The sequence below is a fragment of the Phasianus colchicus genome, chromosome Z, assembly GCF_987193195.1.
Source record: "Phasianus colchicus chromosome Z, bPhaCol1.hap1.1, whole genome shotgun sequence".
NCBI classification, from domain to species: Eukaryota; Metazoa; Chordata; class Aves; order Galliformes; family Phasianidae; genus Phasianus; species Phasianus colchicus.
In genome coordinates this window covers 77,805,033-77,823,638 of record NC_143476.1, presented here as the reverse complement: position 1 = coordinate 77,823,638, position 18,606 = coordinate 77,805,033, and the positions used below count along the sequence as shown (strand labels likewise).

General features: G+C 45.0%; 2 protein-coding genes across 2 annotated transcripts; both read right to left on the bottom strand.

The window, feature by feature from the left end:
• Positions 1-10,661: 10,661 nt before the first annotated feature.
• On the bottom strand, positions 10,662-11,198 carry LOC149913111 (E3 ubiquitin-protein ligase Topors-like). Its single transcript, XM_090131212.1, has one exon. The coding sequence runs from the start codon at positions 11,196-11,198 to the stop codon at positions 10,662-10,664; it is 537 nt and encodes a 178-aa protein (XP_089987338.1).
• A 4,712-nt stretch (positions 11,199-15,910) lies between these two features.
• LOC149913110 (E3 ubiquitin-protein ligase Topors-like) lies at positions 15,911-16,447 on the bottom strand. The gene has a single exon (XM_090130728.1). The coding sequence runs from the start codon at positions 16,445-16,447 to the stop codon at positions 15,911-15,913; it is 537 nt and encodes a 178-aa protein (XP_089986854.1).
• Between the last annotated feature and the right edge of the window lie 2,159 nt (positions 16,448-18,606).

Sequence of the window (18,606 nt, the reverse complement as noted above, 5' to 3'; positions counted from 1 at the left end):
TGGAGCATAGGAAGTTCCGCACCAATATGTGAAGGAACTTCTTCATAGTGAGGAAATGGAGCACTGGAACAGGCTGCCCAGGGGAGTTGTGGAGTCTCCTTCTCTGGAGATATTAAAGACTCGCCTGGATGCCTACCTGTGCAGCCTGCTGTAGGGAGGCTGCTTTGCAGGGGGGTTGGAGTTGATGATCTCTGGAGGTCCCTTCCAGCTCCTGCAATTCTGTGATTTCTGTGATTCTGAGAGATGTGATAGCTGTGATAGATGTGAAGATTTTCAAATATATAAAAAGCTGCTGTAAAAACTTGCAGGCTTAATTGTGTCTACTAGTGCCATGACAAAAAATAAACTGGACAGTTAATTTAGTCTTTAGGAAAAATTCTATAATGATGACAATACTGAAGCTGTGTTACAGTTTGACTGAGAAAATGTGAACTCACTGAATGTCTGTGAACAATGATCTCAGAGGTGGCATAAAGATTCATGCTCACAGATGGTGGCAGGATGTAATCTCAATAATTCTTTCAAACTGTGTTTTTCAGAATCTTTTACTGACATGCCTTGTAAAGAAATAACTAGTTAAGACAGAAAAACATAGGTAGCTATTTCTGTGATATTGTCATTTACTATTTCTTCTCAGTAATTTAGGCACTACCTTGTTAATCGAGCAAGTGGATGAGAGTCATTTGTTAGAAAAAGAAATAAAAGGAAAGTTCAATGTTGTCAAAAAATGCAAGGTGTCACTCTTGATGAATTACAGTACTTATTTATAGCAGAGAGACTAATAGACCAGATTTCTTGCTCCAAGACTGAAATTCTGTTTTGAGACTATGAGACTTTTAAATGAAAGTTTCATAAGAACAGGTATATCTTTGGGAAAAAAAAAAAAAAAAAAAAAAAAAAAAAAAACTTTTTAGGAAGAGAAAGCAGCATTTTCAAACAAAAGAACTGCTTTGGCAGGGGGGTTGGACTCGATGATCTTTGGAGGTCCCTTCCAACCCCTACAATTCTGTGATTCTGTGAACTGTTTATAGAATTACAGAATCATTTAGATTGGAAAAGACCTTGAAGATCATCAAGTAAAACTATGGTCTTAACACTGCAAACTCACCACCAAACCATGTCCCTAAGCATCATGTCCACACTTCTCCTAAATACCTCCAGAGATGGAGAGTTCACTACCTTTCTGGACAGCCTGTTCTGATGCTGAACCACACCTTTAGTGAAGAAATTCTTCTTGATACCCAATCTAACCTTCCTCTAGTGCAACTTGAGAACCATTATCTTATGTCCTATTACTTGTTACCTGGGAAGCATATAGCTTTCTATGTTAGTCATGCAGAATAATTTTGTTTTCTGTTATGAATTTTATCTGCATGTAGGCATTAAATAAGCTATTCTCTCTGTCTGCTCCGGAACAATGCTGTCCTACTCTGGAGATAGAAAACTGATTTCCATCACACCTTCTTACTGTTCAGGCAAAACTAGACGAACGGACTGGGTCAGTCTGGTAGATTGTACTCAAAATCATGTTGCAGTTTGGCATGTATATAAAATGGGTGATTTCAGTAATACACAATAAAGTCAACACGGAAAATGGATAATGGAAGAAATCAGTATTGCAGCTAAGGCATGCAACAGTGCTTAGGGAAAAGAGTAGCTCTCCTTCTTTTAAGATCTGCAAGTAAAAGACTGGCACCCAGGATGCTCAGACACTTTGAAATCTAGAAACTAAGTTCTACAGAAAAACAAAAACAAAAACAAAAAAAACAAACAGGTAATGGAAAAAAAAAGCTGCTATTGCCTGTTGGTATTGAGACAGCATTTTTACACAGAAACATGCTAGATGAGAAGAATGTATGGGTTGGCTCTCAAACACAGAGTGTTGTTAATTCTGAAGGCCTACAAGGCATATACACACAAGTAGACATTTCTACACATACTCCAACATGGTTTGTATGGAGATATGGAAGTACTTTTCATTTATAAGGACGTGTGACAGTACATGTATAAAGTATGAATGTATGGATACTATAGGAACTACTTTTGAATTTCCTGAATCTGAAGATAGAAATTTATCACAATATCAGTAGTGCTGACCCAATAATATTGGAGGAAAACCAGATCTCTTGATGATGGAATGAACCCCTCATGATTAAATGGAAATATTTGCTTCTTTGCTGTTAAACAGTGAACTCACCCATAGGAAGAAGAATAGAAACATTTAATTTCTCTGGGAATTAGCAGATCACCCTTTTTATCCATTTGCTTATAATATTGGAATGTGCTATGCTCAAATACAAAATGTTATAAGAATTTCTTTATTAAAGGGATGAGACTGTTTTCTGATATTTGAAACAATACTGATTCAAGGATCTGTCCCTAGAATTAATTCTGCTGTTGTTGGCTGTCATAAAGAGACTCAAACCCACGGAGTCTTCATTTTCCTTTTGGTGGATATTGTTCATCCTTGTCCAGTTCTCCACCAGATGTCAAATTAATGAAGTCTCAGATAATTCCAGTGTTTTCTTGACTTCACATAGTTTAAGAATAAATATTACTAGCCATTCCATTTCAGCCCCTTGTTTCCGTACTGTTCCTAATAACTGTGACTACACTGAAGCCGTTCAGTATCCCGGAGACTTAATTGTTACATGCCAGAGAGAGAAAACAGACATTGTCCAAATTCCACCAGTGCTTGAGATCTGGTCCAAGACAGAGGATTGATTAGGTGAGATGCAGATAAACCATCAAGAAACTCATGCTTAGGGGTGCAGAGAAAGGCAAAAAGTCTCTGGTGTCCTTGCCAACCTGACATGGCAGTGTATTCCTTCCCAGTTTCAAATGTAAGCAATGTAAACTTGAATATGGCCAGATGTCCTTAGAGAAGAATTCTTTGCATTACCTTAGACCAGTCGCCAACTAAGTGCTGTAGAAAATGGAATCTCTTGATTCATGGCAGTTATGAAAATAGTTGGGGAAATACATGTTTTCTAACCTTTCCAGCCAATTAACTGAAATATTAAATGTTGAGATTATATTAAAGTTATCAGTAGCACCAGCTCATGTATGAAAAAAGGGTTAAAGTGTAGGATTTAGTGAATCCAAGCTCAAGTAAATCTCTGCAGACCAATTGCTTACATCACAGAGTTGCAAAATCTCTCACAAAACATTGATGAAAGGACATTTCAGGAAGATTTATGTAATAATAAAAACTTCGAGAACTAGTGTCTTTATCTTATTCTATTTCAAATTAAATTATTCTTACTGGTTTGTATGTTCATTTTAAATTAAAATCTTTCTTTAGGATTCTATTATTCAATATGATTATGATTTTATCAGACAAAACAAACACCCCAAACTTCCTCAAGAGCTGTGCAAAAACGTATATGCAGGAGCTGGCCTCAGCTTTCTTTCTGAGATATGCTGATTATTGTGTCATAATGACTATTTCATAGTTTCTCTATCAGTTTTATGTTGTTGTTGTTTTTTCCACAGTTCTCCAGCATTTCCTTATCCTACTTGAAGTATGAGTACAGTAAATAAAAATGGCACAATATCCTAATTTTACCAGTACTGTGTTAGAAATAAAATCATTTCATGTTTCTATCGAACTTTTTTCTCCTTAAAAAAAACAATAATCCCCTCCTCTCCCCTACCCTACCCTCCCCTCCGTTCTTTTTTTTTTTTTTTGGAGTGAGAAAGACAATTAGAAGGTTTGTTTCTGATACAGACAAGAAGAATCCGAGAATCTTGCTTCATCAAATAGATTAGCTCAGATTTTCTGAAGTATTCCAAACTTCTAATTATTTTGAGAAAGCTCTAACGGTGATTATGATTATGCCTTTCCTCTGAGACTGCACCAAAGGATGTAGGTCTAGGAGTGTGTGTAACACCTTGTAGAATAGGAATAGGATTGTGTGCAACACCTTGTAGATTTTCTGAGGACAGAAACCAGACCACAAGTTCAACAGGCCTCATATTTCTCTACTCATCTTTCCTTAATTCTCACTTCATCTTGAGTACGAATCCCACCAAATCTCTATTAATGTCATCTACCAGCTTATCTCTGATGTTTTGCCTTTCCCAACACCTGTTCATGAAAGAATGTTCTCGCATGAGGATGGAGGGAGGGAAAGAGCAAGCACAAGATCTACTTATTCCAAGATCTTCGGAAGATTGTACCTACCCTTTTCCAAAAGCATTCATTCTCTGGTCTTTGGAAAAGCAGCTGATGCTTTTAGTAAGAAACAATTTCAACAAATTTCTCTTTCTTACTAAAATGATTTTATTTCTGACAGATATCTTGTTTTATATCCTTCCTCTTCTGTTGCTAATACGGATCACAAAATATAATTCTATCTTTTTGGTGTGTATGTACTTTGAATCCTTGCAAACTTTGTCCCCATTAGTCACTGCTTGGCCCAACTGCACTACCAAAGTTTTTGGAGAACCTCTTTTTCTTTAAACTGCAGTCAATTTCCAAAGGCAGGATAATTTCAGACATTAAAGTGGGGTAGTAATTAGCCCAATATATGCTTCTTAATTGTTATGGAAAGAAAACTCAGGTTCACATGTCAGAGAGGTTAATTATATAAATGAAATACAGTGGAACCATTTCTTTACAGCACACTCCCAAAGCTATCACTGTGGTGGACATATGCAGCACAGCTATAATTCTTTCTGTGCTCTAAATCTATGGAGGAGTTCTCCGTCATCAGTGATCTACAAGAGCCTGGGTGGCCAACAGTACCATTTGGGTGGCCCATTGCATAGTCGTGGTGTTTTCAGAATGAAAATGTAAATGAACAGAGGAGTGTATCAACCCCTTTGTGGGTGCAAGGCACAGAAGACTGGGATAGGATGCAACCAGAGGCATGCTACTTCCTCATGATTTCCAAATTTCCAATTTAGTACATTGTCTACTTCTAATGCTGTATGCAGATGGCGTCAGAAATAGTTGTGCTTAAATTAGAACTAAAACAAGATGTACAAACTGAGTTAAGCCTGCTGCAATCATCCTCCTCTCAGGATTGTGGACAGACAGAACTAAATGAATGTGGTTCTATTTCTGCATTTTCCCTTTGCTAGTTGAAACCCACATTTGTGTCCTTGAGATGTTCTGCTAATAATATATCATTATTCACAATGCCATTTATGCACTTATTAGCTTTGTTTAAATCTCTGTGTTCTTTTAGGGATTACATTAACAATGTGTTGATTCTTTTTCTTGATAGTTTGTTTCATAATACAAAGAAATAAACTCCTTCTGAATGTGAACTGTTCATGTATTTCCAGGTGGACTGGTAAATCCAGTAAGCTTTTTGGGAGGAACTGAAGTCTAAAACAAGGCTTCTGGCAGGCAAGCGACTGATTTTGAATGTGATTAGTACAATTTGGATCAGAGCCTTTATGTACTTTGGTGGTTCCTAATTGTACCAAAAGACATGAATGTACCCATGGAAGGATCAAGCAATGAAGCATCAGAGCAGATGCTTTGTGTAGATTGAGCATAGAATAACAAGAGATTATGTAAGTGGCACGAAGACAATTTTCTCCCAGTAAATTATATAGTCTGAATATGAAGATGTCTGACAACTCAATAATGAAAAAAAAGAGTTTCACTAGTTTAAAACACCTCTGGCTTATTTTAACTGCTGTTGAAAGTAGGAGTAAAATGCTATAAACGTATGTGTTTTTTTCCTTTATTTCTCACATACATTTGCATTTTCCAGAAAGAGCAACTTCCCTTACTTTATTAAATTCAAGTCTCTACAGACAAGCTCTTTGCTTGGCAGGAGGAGGATTATTTACATCTCTTGATATAACACATAGCCACATAGGACAAAAATCTGTGAAGCATGTAAACTGGCAGCCATCATTTGTGTATTAAAAACAACCTTCCCTTTGAGCTTACTCCAGTGCAAACCAAACACTATGCTAGATTTGCTGGTTATTGTACTTTGTATTTTTCAAAAGTTCTGAATTTTGAGAGTAATTTTATGTGGTGAAGTTCTCATTGCAGAAAACCAAAAGATCTGGGAAAAAAAAATAGGAAGTCAGCTTACTTAAAATTAGCTTTCTATTTCTGTGTGAGGTCTTTGAAGTGTTTTTAAAATGGCAACAAGACTTGGTTTCTATGACTGTATATAGACATTGGCTCAAACACACACATCCTCAGTTCCATCCAATTTTCTGTGCCTGGTGTTTTCTATTGGCAGGGCACCACCTGTGGCCTAGAGCCAGTCAACAGGAAATACTAGGGAGAAGGACTTGGAAGGATTTAATATGTCTTTATCTGGAATCTACTTTTGAAATTCTTGGCCCTAATCACCTGCTTCTCAGACTCAGGTCTTAACCAGAACTCCATGAAATTCTGTTCCTCCCACTCCCGCCCACTGTCCCTTCTTCCTCCTTACCAGATGATTTTCTTGCTTCAGTGAAAGGGTATCAAGCTGGAGGGCAGTGGTTAATAAAACAGAACAAATAAATGGTGGTCAAGAATATAACAATAGCTGCTGCTATGATGTGGCTGAGCCAATTAAATGCCAAATTAGAATAATCTTCGCTGGTATTATATTTGCTTCATTAACGGTTCCAACAAGCCTTTAATGCTGTTACAACAGGATATTACTTTTTCTTCAGATAAAATGTAGATGTTCTGCTGAGAAGGAGTAAAAACATGCTATAAGGTTGTATGTTAAACAATTCCTGCATACTTCCAAGTGCTATAAGGTAATCTTATCTTAGCCTAGTAGGGGCACAGGTTTGCTATGGAGCAGGATGTGAAATGTTTATATAAACCACAGTTAAAAGAATTTCTAAGCTCAGTTCAAGAGTTTACACTTTCAAAGTCATTTCACTAGTGCATTCATCATGATCCACACAATTACTTTGTCTGAGTCCTTTAATTTTTCCACCCCTCTGAAACTGTATACTTAAAGCCTATCGCAGGGTTCCTAAACAGACAGGGTCAACTAGGTGTTGTAATTGCATCTCTTCACTTAGAAAGCAATCTGTACTCAGCTGAGCTTTATCTCCAAAATGTTGTAAACTGCTGAGTCGTATGATTATTGATGTGAAGAGACCTATAGAAGCTTTCTGTAATGTCTGTTATCAGTGAAATTTAATGGAATTATCGCAGGAATTATGTTTTGATCCAAACAGAAGTAACAAAGATGACACCCTAATCCAATGACATTTTAAGCCTTTCATGGTAATAATCTCTTCCCATATTTAGTTTCAGCCTTTAAACTAATAAATATTGATGCTTTTATTGTGCCTAAGTATTTTTGCTAATGTATTACAATTTAATTGGAAATTTTCATGCTCTAGAAAGTATTGTTTAAACAGTTTTTTTAGACATTTACTTTTCTGTCATTAAAAAAAAAAAAAAAAAAAAGTCAATTCTCCTAAACAGATTTAGTATTGCGATCAAATGAATTCTGATTTGGCTGGAATTCAAGAGCAGAAAGCATTTGGGCAGAAGATACAAATTCTCATGAATATAGCACTCTAAAAGCACGTTCACTTTTTATTTGACGTCAGCACTGAGATGAAAGGATACTTTCCTCTTGTGTATCAAATCTTTCATATCTGAGTTTGAAAAACTTATCACCTTCTAAGTCCCAAAATTGAAATACAAAACCATCAGAATAATTGTCTTTTAGATAGTCAGTATAAATAAGCAGGCTCATCAAAGATTATTTTTGGAGATAAAATGGGAGTTTTTCTCTAAGGCAAATGTGCATGTGGTAGTTCAGCATCACTTTACTGCAGCTATTTGTCTTTATAGCAGCACAACACAAAATGGGTTCATCAGATTTTATTTCGTATGCCATCAGAAAGCAGATGGTCAGATAATTGTTTCAATTTCTGATCTGAAATACAAAAGATTTAAATTCTCCTTCAGAAGTTTTTTTCCTAATATTTTTTCTAGTTATCCCTACATGATATTCTGGCAAACTGAAAAAAGTACTAATAGATTAGAAGTGTTTGCAGAAAAGCTATTGTGATCTTCACTGTAGAGGTAGGACATTTTAAATTCTGCCAGATAATAATGAATTAATGGAAGAAGCATGTTTTGATTTTAAAGTACTCACAGCTCTTTTCCCAATTCAGTCTCACAAATTGGAATAAATCAGAATGCAAACTTACTGCTAGATGAGAGTTTGTATCTTTAGTGGTAAAAACAGTATAATTCCCCAGAAGTACAGACTTTTTTTTTCCCTCAAATAAGTCTCATTAAGTGCCTGTACATATTCCAGTAACTCTCAAGGAATATTTATGCGCTGAAAAAAATTAAGTAATTCACAATTAACTTTTGGCTGAAATTTCTAATCCTAATACTTTTTATAGCTTATATTTTATATGACTGAATGAAAAAATGACTGAGTATTCTTTTGGGTATTGTGAACTTTGTGAACATGTCTTCTCAAAATGTCTGAAAATCCCCTCTGGGCATTCTGGACCTGTATAAGAGTTGGTTACTGTAATCAGAAGCTCCTCCTCTTCTGCCTGTGCTGCCCTTCCAAACCATGTCTGTATCTGACTGTGCACTGAGGCTGGGATCTATACCTTCACCGATTCCACACACAATGCAGGCATTATACATACACCTCTGCAAACTGTTCTTTTTGTTTCTCAGGGAGTTGAATACAGCAGAAAGGCAAGCAGAAGTCAGTAGGAGCACTGTTATGCTAGACACCATAAATGAATGTTATCCATATAAAAGATCTCATCTATATAAAAAGTGGCTATATTAATTGAGTGGCATAAAGAATCCTTTATCCTTCTATTACCTCTTTGAACAGCCAACTCTGGCAAACCATTTCTGAACACCACAGTGGGGCTGGCGGGATTGTGAGGTCCCTTCCAATCCAACTCTGGTGATTCCCTGGTGCTATGATCTTCACGGTCCCTTCCAACTCAACCATGCTGTGATTCGGCGACTTGATGAAGAAAAGCTTGTGCGCATGAAAGGGAGAACTGATGCTGAAATTTGTCTGACCTTCCTCTTCTCACAGGTGCGACATGACTCATCCATCCAGATCCAGAACCCTAAGCAGACCAGCTTGGCAGCAGAGGCACACAATAAGGGATCATTCTTAGAGGCTCCAAAATCGCTGCAAAAAAAGAGTTGCTTGCTAGAGCAAGAAACTCTAAGAAGCTGAGGGAGAGTGAGGCAGCCCCCTCCACCCCCAGCAGCATGATGGTTCTGACAGGTGTGGGTGGAGCGAGGAGTGCTGGTGGCACCCCTTTCCCATGTGAATAAAGGCAGAGCCCAATGAGCGTGGCAAACAGGACAGGCAAACAGGACGCAGCACATCAGAAGGGCACGGCACGGCAGTTCACACAGGCACGGTGAGCAGGCAGGGCAAGACACCTTGACAAACTGGAGGGGGTTTAACACTTAACATGTTACTTAACAGGTCATTGCTCTCTGGACACACCGAGGTGCAACCATGGTCACCACACGGCATCAAGCTGTTGCTAAAAGGGATGTGGAGACTCAGAGTGGAAGCATGTATGTCCATGCTGAAGTTCAGGTCTCAAGCTGCATAGAATGTCTGGCCGTGTCACTGCTATAGGTGGGCAGCAGGGATACCACCTGTGTGCGGTCTGAGCAGGTGAATGATCTGCTCAGTCTAGTGGTGGAGCTAAAGGAAGAAGTAGAAGGGCTGAGGAGCATCTGGGATTGTGAGAGGGAGATTGAATGGTGGAGTACTCTTCCATCACTACAGGAAAAGCACAGGGGAGATACTTTTCAGGCAGCGATGGCTCATCTACCCTCTCATAGCCAGGTGGGATGGGGTGACGTCAAAGACAGCAAGGAAAGGAAACAAGTCCCTGTTTGGGGCAGCAAGTGGACAGCCCTTCAGCCCTTCAGCCTGTCCCACTGTCCCAGGTGCTTTTACATAATAAGTATGAGGCTCTGGAGCTGAAGGGACAGAGGGATGTGGATGTTGGTCAAGGTCCACCCATGCAGGGGAGATTGTCCAAGACTAATCAGACTGCTTCTTGTATCACTGCAACGTCAGTCAGAAAAAAAAGACCTGTCATCACAGGAGACTCCCTTCTGTGGGAACTGAGGGCCTGATATGGCACTCAGACCAGACCCACAGGGAGATACGTTGATCATGCTCTAATGTGTTTGATGTGTTAGTTCTTGCCAACAGGTACAGTCAAGGACTTGCCCTGCCTGGGAGAGGCTGAGGGTTCACAAGAAGGCGGAAGGGAACTGAACCTGCTGGTGACAGGGACTGCTGCCTGGGAACTGGCTGGGCATCGCTCAGGTGGGTGTGGAACAACTACGCTGCGCGCTACTTGTTTCCTGTATTCTTTAATCGTCATCATCATTATCATCCCCAATCTCCTGGTCAGTGGGGAGATGATCGGCCTCCTTCTGCCTCCCATCCACATCCACAGGCTCCTGGGCTGGAGAATGGGGTGCTGGTGTTGTAGAGAAGCATGACGGAAGGGTTCACGCTGTGGGGAATTAGGGAGTGAAGTATTCCCGGTTGCAGCACTGCCATTAAATGCACGCTCCAGAAGGTCCTCCCCTCTTGATTTCCCGTGCCCTTGAGACAAAGCTAGAAAGTATTCCCTGCATGGGATTGTTCTTTGGTTTGGTAAAACCCCTGCCCTGCAAAGCATCCAGATGTTTACTGGGCTCTCCGATTGAGGACCTGGATCCGCAGAGGTGGCAGCAGCAGCGCGCCAATGCGGACGTACGCTCCGTCACCAGGGCTGACGATGCGCTCTGCTCTGCTCGGTGGGCTTTGCTCCCCAGAAATTCTCACTGCAGGACCACTTGGAGCTATGTCATCCTGTGAGACTTGGCTGCTGCCCATGGAGCTCCTCCTCCCTGGGAAGATGTTGTTCCTGGACTGCCACAGCACGGACCTGCTCCTGGACCTCTCCATTGCTCTTCTTCTCTGTTGATGGGAGGATGAGCTGACTACGTACTCCTGGTAGTCATCATCTGCTCTCACCGTGTGCAGGACACGGTCAATAGGCTGCCTGCAGAGTGGGCACACAGCTCTCATGGTAGCCCACCGCTGGATGCAGCCAAAACAGAAGCGATGGAAGCACGGGTCCACGCACGCCATGTTGCTGATGTTGTCCAGGCAGATGGCGCAGCGATAGTCTTCTGGTGCCTCCGATGGGTCTTCCTTCTGCAGATGGCTCCTCCTGGCCATTGCAACACCGCCCCTCTCCTCCAGAGATTCCTCAGAACCTAATCTGTGGGAAGAAAAAAAGAAAATAAAGAGGTGCCAATGGCCTGAGCCTTGCCTCATGCTCCAAAGTGGAAAGCAAAGAAAACCCACTAGAGTACTGAGAGAGGAGAGGGGACGGAAAAGCCTCCCAAAGCATCTCCTTGAGGGCTGACAGGAGCAGCAGCCCTTGGGCCAGGCAGACCCAAGGGCTCACCTCCCTCCATGCCTGGTCCCTTGACCGCCCCCAGGCCCATACGAACCAGATCCTTGCGTTCTCTCAGACAAGCAGCAGGTCTCCATTTATTCAAGAGAGTACCTGAAGGAGGTGCTCAAGGACGACAGACAAACTCTTGGAAGGTCTTCAGAGGTGCCAACAGCTCCAGCAGCTCCTCCTGCCCATGTTCCCAGGTCAGATGCCCTGTAGGACCTGTGGCGCCTCACAGCTCAGCAGAGGACTGAGCCACACCACCAGAAACTGCCTTAGCTCAGCCAACAGAGCTGCTGCTGCTCTCCAGAAGGCCAAGCCTCAGCGCTTGCCCACAGTCCTGCTCCGACCTGTACACTGTGCCTGTGCACCCGTAGGAGCAGTGGCCCAACTGTGCGGGGAGGGACCCAGGGGGCTGCAGAGTGGAGACACCATGGGCAGTCAGAGTCACTGCCTTCTGACATCACAGGGGCCAAGAGGGCCACCAAGTGAGCGCCATGGTTTGATGATCTTGGTTATGGGTATTCCATGGCATAACATCATGGAGTGCACTGGGAGTTAAAGAGTTATCGCTCCAGTTGTGGGTATACCTGTCTCAGACGAGCAGAAGAACTACATATCCCAAAGGACTGTTCAATGCTCTGTTTCCATCTTCCTTTCAGAGGAGAGATAAAGAGAAAACTCTTGGCAGGTCACAAGACGCCCCTTTTTTCTTTTCCACTCGTCTCTGCGCCGTCTTGCTCCCCAGCCGCCTCACCTTCAGCATTAGAGTAAGGCTTTCCGTTTTTGGACGCTCTCTCATTTTGTTTGATTGATTGCCTTCAACTACGATTATATTGTTTTGCACTGTGTTATCTTGCATTCCGATACCTTATTTAGTAAATTAACTTTCCTCCTCGGATCACTGCCAGTGTTTTGTTTTAGGCCCGTCTTCCTGTCCTTCCTTCCCACTTTTTCATTTTTTCCTTTCCCGGGGCGTGGGTTTGTGGGTCCCCCCGCCTCATCAGTCACGGAACCTGGCTGAACCGGCCCATAGACCATTGAGAGTGTGGTAGGCAAGTGCCCCAGAGGGGCAAAAGGTGCTTCAGGTAGCCTTGCTGGCCATGTGCTGTCTGCTTGTCACCAGCCTGGTGTCCCTGAGCACATGGGCCCGGTGCTGGGCAGCAGAGCAGAGGATGCAGGGGAACCGTGGCGGCCTCCTCCCTCAGTGCCAGCAGAGTGCCGTGGCTCAACTGCTCAGAGGCCTGACTGAGGAGAAGGACTGGTATCTTGTCACCAGTGGGAAAGCCCCAGAGACCTTAGAAATGGTGGAGGTTGGAAGGGACCCGTAGTGAGTGCCTTGTCCAGACTTTCCACCTCCCCCCTGGAGCAGCGCCAGCCTGCTCTAGTCTGCTGTCCAAAATCACGCCCAGACCCCTTTTATCTGTCGAAGATCTCTCCATGTAACTGATGCCAGGGCAAAGTTCCTGTTATGGAAAAAAATAAAATTCCTGATGTTCAAGAGGAACCTCCTGTGTTTCTTCTTATGTGCGCTGCCTCTTGTCACTGGCTACCGCTGAAAAGAGCCCAGCTCACTATTCTTCACAGCCTCCCTTTGGAGATTTGTAGACATTGTGATACACCCAGAGTGTTCCCCGAATGGCAAGCCCGGATCTTTTTCTTCCGAGCTGAGATGGTTCAGTTGCAGAAATGCGTGCAGGCTGAAGATGCTCCTTTCAGGGTGAGAGCGTCTGGACTTTCACAGATGTTCTGAGAGGATGTTATTCTGGGGTTTGAGGAAAAGTGCAAAGGTCATCCCAGTGTGTCCTGGGGAATGTCCAAAGGACAGAAGAATGGGCTGCCTCCAAGTGGGTGTGGGAAGAAGCTGCATCAGAAGACAGAGAAAACCACAGGCTGCTGGGAGAGTTCAGATTGGTAAGGACGTCAGGAGCTCCACCGTTCAGTTTGCCTTGCTGGAAGCAGCATCGCTGAGGTGGGGCTCATGGTTTTCACCAGCCTGGTCTTGGAAATCTCCAACTGGGGATGCTGCTCAGCCTCAGGGCAACTTCACAATGCCTGTGACAGGCATTGTAGCATTTCCAAAACCGGTGACAGGCCCTGCAGCTTCTCCTGCCCCTCTGACTGTGGTTGCTACAGTAGCACAAAGTCCCTTGTAACAGAACTTGGAATGTCACCAGAAGAGGCAACTCTATCATAACCTTGCAGAAAATGGGAAGTAATATCCCTTGTTTGCTCATGGGTCTTGTCATATTGTGAAAAAGCTGTGGAGGCTGAGGAGTCGTCAACGGGTTACAGAAGCTACTAACAAAGAAGATGACTGACAGCAACATGCTGAAGCCAGGGCCATCCAGCTGGCTTTGGACATTGCTGAATGGGAGAAGTGGCCTGTGCTCTTTGTCCACACTGAGTCCCAGAGAGTGGCAAATGCCCTGTGGCAGTAGCTAAGGCAATGGAAGCAGAGGAGTGCAAAGGCAAACTCATTTGAGCTGCTGCACTGAGGGAAGCTACTGCTGCACTGGTGGAGAAACTGGCAGTAGAATGACGTCACATAGGTGCTCACCTGCCCACGAGGTGGGCCACTGGAGAGCATCAAAACCATCAGCAGGGATCAAGCTGCAAGGATTGAGGTGGCTCAGGTAAGCATGGACTGGCAATGTCAGGTGAATTATTTCTGTCTCAGTGGGCCCACGACACCTCAGGATATCGAGGAAGATGAAGCATGTAGATGGGTTCGGGGTCAAGGCATGGACTTGAGTGTGGACACTACCGCGCAGGTTACCCATGAATGCAAAACATGCTCTGTAGTCAAGCAAGCTGAGCGGATGCAGCCTCTCTGGTATGGGAGATGAGTAAAATATAAACATGGGGAGGGCTGTCAGGCTGATTACAAGCCAGCTGAGAGGAGCGCCATGTGTTTACAATGGCGGAAGCAACCAGCCACAGGATGGCTGGAATCACATTCCACGTGCTGTGCCACTGCCCAGAAACCCTGTTCTGGGCATTGTACAGCAAATCTTACGGTGGCATGGCACCTCAGAAGGAACTGACTCAGACAGTGGGCCTCATTTCCAAAACAGCTTCAGAGATAAAACAGCCTGGGCCAAAGAGCATGGCACTGAGCGTGTAGATCGCATCCCCTTCCTTGCACCAGCCTCTGAGAAAATCCAGTGCTACCAGTGCAGCTGTTAAAGACTACACTGAGAGCAGTGGGTGCTGGGACACTCAAGCACAGGGAAAGCACACTTGTGCAAAAGCTACATGGTTATGCAGTGCTAGAGGATCTCCCAGTGCAGCAGACTCTGGCCAAGCAAAACTCTTACATAGTGCAAAACGAATGCACGTAACAAACATGCTGGGGAAGACATGTGGGTTATTCCTGCCCTGAGCAAATGCAAACCCATCTGTGGGACTGCTTTTACTCAAGGACCTTGCTGCGCTTCGTGGTGCTGCAGGAAGGGGAAGTTCAGTGTGCTCCCCACATTTGATGTTGAGTGAGAGTAGGCAGTGATCTCAAGTGTATGTTGTTAATCCCTATATAATACCACATGTTATCACTAATACAGTTGTTGTGGGCTACATCCACATTATTACAGCCAAAATCACCCCGATTAATGAAGAATGAATTGTGATGGCCTCAGCATGCAACAATCCAACCCTGCGTATCATCCCTCCTGCCCTGAAGGACTGTTCTGACAGATGAAGCCCAAAGCCATGGGCTAAATGAACTCCATGGACATTTCTGAGGGATGGCCCATAGACTGTGGGAATGCTGTCTCTCTGTTTGTATCAGAAGACAAGAAATCTGATGGTGATTTGGATGTCTTGGAAAGTGTGGGACCTGAGCATGCTGGAGATGGTATAGAATGAGAGGAGGGCATTGTCCTGGTTTTGGCCGGCATAGAGTTAGTTTTCATCCCAGCAGATGGCATGGTGCTGCATTTTGGATTTAGAATGAGAATACTGATGATCATGCCTCGATGTGTTAGTTCTTGCAAACAGGTACTTACAGTCAAGGACTTGTCCTGCCTGAGAGAGGCTGAGGGTTCACAAGAAGGCGGGAGAGAACTGAACCTGCTGGTGACAGGGACTGCTGCCTGGGAACTGGCTGGGCATCGCTCAGGTGGGTGTGGAACAACTACGCTGCGCGCTACTTGTTTCCTGTATTCTTTAATCGTCATCATCATTATCATCCCCAATCTCCTGGTCAGTGGGGAGATGATCGGCCTCCTTCTGCCTCCCATCCACATCCACAGGCTCCTGGGCTGGAGAATGGGGTGCTGGTGTTGTAGAGAAGCATGACAGAAGGGTTCACGCTGTGGGGAATGAGGGAGTGAAGTATTCCCGGTTGCAGCACTACCATTAAACGCACGCTCCAGAAGGTCCTCCCCTCTTGATTTCCCGTGCCCTTGAGACAAAGCTAGAAAGTATTCCCTGCATGGGATTGTTCTTTGGTTTGGTAAAACCCCTGCCCTGCAAAGCATCCAGATGTTTATTGGGCTCTCCGATTGAGGACCTGGATCCGCAGAGGTGGCAGCAGCAGCGCGCCAATGCGGACGTACGCTCCGTCACCAGGGCTGACGATGCGCTCTGCTCTGCTTGGTGGGCTTTGCTCCCCAGAAATTCTCGCTGCAGGACCACTTGGAGCTATGTCATCCTGTGAGACTTGGCTGCTGCCCATGGAGCTCCTCCTCCCTGGGAAGATGTTGTTCCTGGACTGCCACAGCACGGACCTGCTCCTGGACCTCTCCATTGCTCTTCTTCTCTGTTGATGGGAGGATGAGCTGACTACGTACTCCTGGTAGTCATCATCTGCTCTCACCGTGTGCCGGACACGGTCAATAGGCTGCCTGCAGAGTGGGCACACAGCTCTCATGGTAGCCCACCGCTGGATGCAGCCAAAACAGAAGCGATGGAAGCACGGGTCCACGCACGCCATGTTGCTGATGCTGTCCAGGCAGATGGCGCAGCGATAGTCTTCTGGTGCCTCCGATGGGTCTTCCTTCTGCAGATGGCTCCTCCTGGCCATTACAACACTGCCCCTCTCCTCCAGAGATTCCTCAGAACCTAATCTGTGGGAAGAAAAAAAGAAAATAAAGAGGTGCCAATGGCCTGAGCCTTGCCTCATGCTCCAAAGTGGAAAGCGAAGAAAACCCACTAGAGTACTGAGAGAGGAGAGGGGACGGAAAAGCCTCCCAAAGCGTCTCCTTGAGGGCTGACAGGAGCAGCAGCCCTTGGGCCAGGCAGACCCAAGGGCTCACCTCCCTCCATGCCTGGTCCCTTGACCGCCCCCAGGCCCATACGAACCAGATCCTTGCGTTCTCTCAGACAAGCAGCAGGTCTCCATTTATTCAAGAGAGTACCTGAAGGAGGTGCTCAAGGACGACAGACAAACTCTTGGAAGGTCTTCAGAGGTGCCAACAGCTCCAGCAGCTCCTCCTGCCCATGTTCCCAGGTCAGATGCCCTGTGGGACCTGTGGCGCCTCACAGCTCAGCAGAGGACTGAGCCACACCACCAGAAACTGCCTTAGCTCAGCCAACAGAGCTGCTGCTGCTCTCCAGAAGGCCAAGCCTCAGCGCTTGCCCACAGTCCTGCTCCGACCTGTACACTGTGCCTGTGCACCCATAGGAGCAGTGGCCCAACTGTGCGGGGAGGGACCCAGGGGGCTGCAGAGTGGAGACACCATGGGCAGTCAGAGTCACTGCCTTCTGACATCACAGGGGCCAAGAGGGCCACCAAGTGAGCGCCATGGTTTGATGATCTTGGTTATGGGTATTCCATGGCATAACATCATGGAGTGCACTGGGAGTTAAAGAGTTATCGCTCCAGTTGTGGGTATACCTGTCTCAGACGAGCAGAAGAACTACATATCCCAAAGGACTGTTCAATGCTCTGTTTCCATCTTCCTTTCAGAGGAGAGATAAAGAGAAAACTCTTGGCAGGTCACAAGACGCCCCTTTTTTCTTTTCCACTCGTCTCTGCGCCGTCTTGCTCCCCAGCCGCCTCACCTTCAGCATTAGAGTAAGGCTTTCCGTTTTTGGACGCTCTCTCATTTTGTTTGATTGATTGCCTTCAACTACGATTATATTGTTTTGCACTGTGTTATCTTGCATTCCGATACCTTATTTAGTAAATTAACTTTCCTCCTCGGATCACTGCCAGTGTTTTGTTTTAGGCCCGTCTTCCTGTCCTTCCTTCCCACTTTTTCATTTTTTCCTTTCCCGGGGCGTGGGTTTGTGGGTCCCCCCGCCTCATCAGTCACGGAACCTGGCTGAACCGGCCCATAGACCATTGAGAGTGTGGTAGGCAAGTGCCCCAGAGGGGCAAAAGGTGCTTCAGGTAGCCTTGCTGGCCATGTGCTGTCTGCTTGTCACCAGCCTGGTGTCCCTGAGCACATGGGCCTGGTGCTGGGCAGCGGAGCAGAGGATGCAGGGGAACTGTGGCGAAAGCCCCAGAGACCCCAGAAATGGTGGAGGTTGAAAGGGACCTCTGGAGACCATCTTTACATGCATTTGCTTTGGAGACGTGCATCAGAGCAGGTAAGACTGCGCTAGGCAAGGGATCTGGACTAAAAGAGACTGACCAAAAAACTCTTTTTAGGGCTAGTTTGAAGCTAGCAGCAGTGCCGTGCCCCTACTGGGGAACTAGCAGCTTGTGGGTGGGATCTTGACTCAGTGGGGGTGGAGCCGGCTCGTTTGCAGCTCAGTTTAATCCCCCGCCCTTAACATTCATACGTGCTAATAAGCAATTCACACCTTCTAATAATCCATAAATAGTGTCAGGGAGGCGAGTAACACAGCAAAGCAGGCGAGTAACCATTGTTTCAGCCTATTGAGTACAGGGTGGCAAACATTGTTTCCACCAGACAACGAGTTTATTCCAAGACAACTTCCAGACAGAGGGACTGCCCAAAAATGTGGCTGTTCAGGTCTTTGGCTGCAGGGACTGCTTGAGCCTGCTGCTACCTGGGAGGGTGGCAGGGATTCCACGTGCGTGAGGTGTGAACAGGTGGTTGAGCTCAAGGAAGAGGTGCAGAGACTTAGGACTATCAGGGAATGTGAGCGGGAGATAGACTGGTGGAGTGACTCGCTGGCAAGTCAGAGGAAAGGGTGCCAGGGAGACACCCCCACAAAAGTGGTGGACCCCCAGCCCCATCAGAGTAGGACAGACCTGACTGGTGAGGAGGG

Excerpts from the sequence above, each read along its gene's own strand:
- LOC149913111 (XM_090131212.1), bottom strand. The coding sequence starts at position 11,198 with ATGGCCAGGAGGAGCCATCTGCAGAAGGAAGACCCATCGGAGGCACCA.
- LOC149913110 (XM_090130728.1), bottom strand. The coding sequence starts at position 16,447 with ATGGCCAGGAGGAGCCATCTGCAGAAGGAAGACCCATCGGAGGCACCA.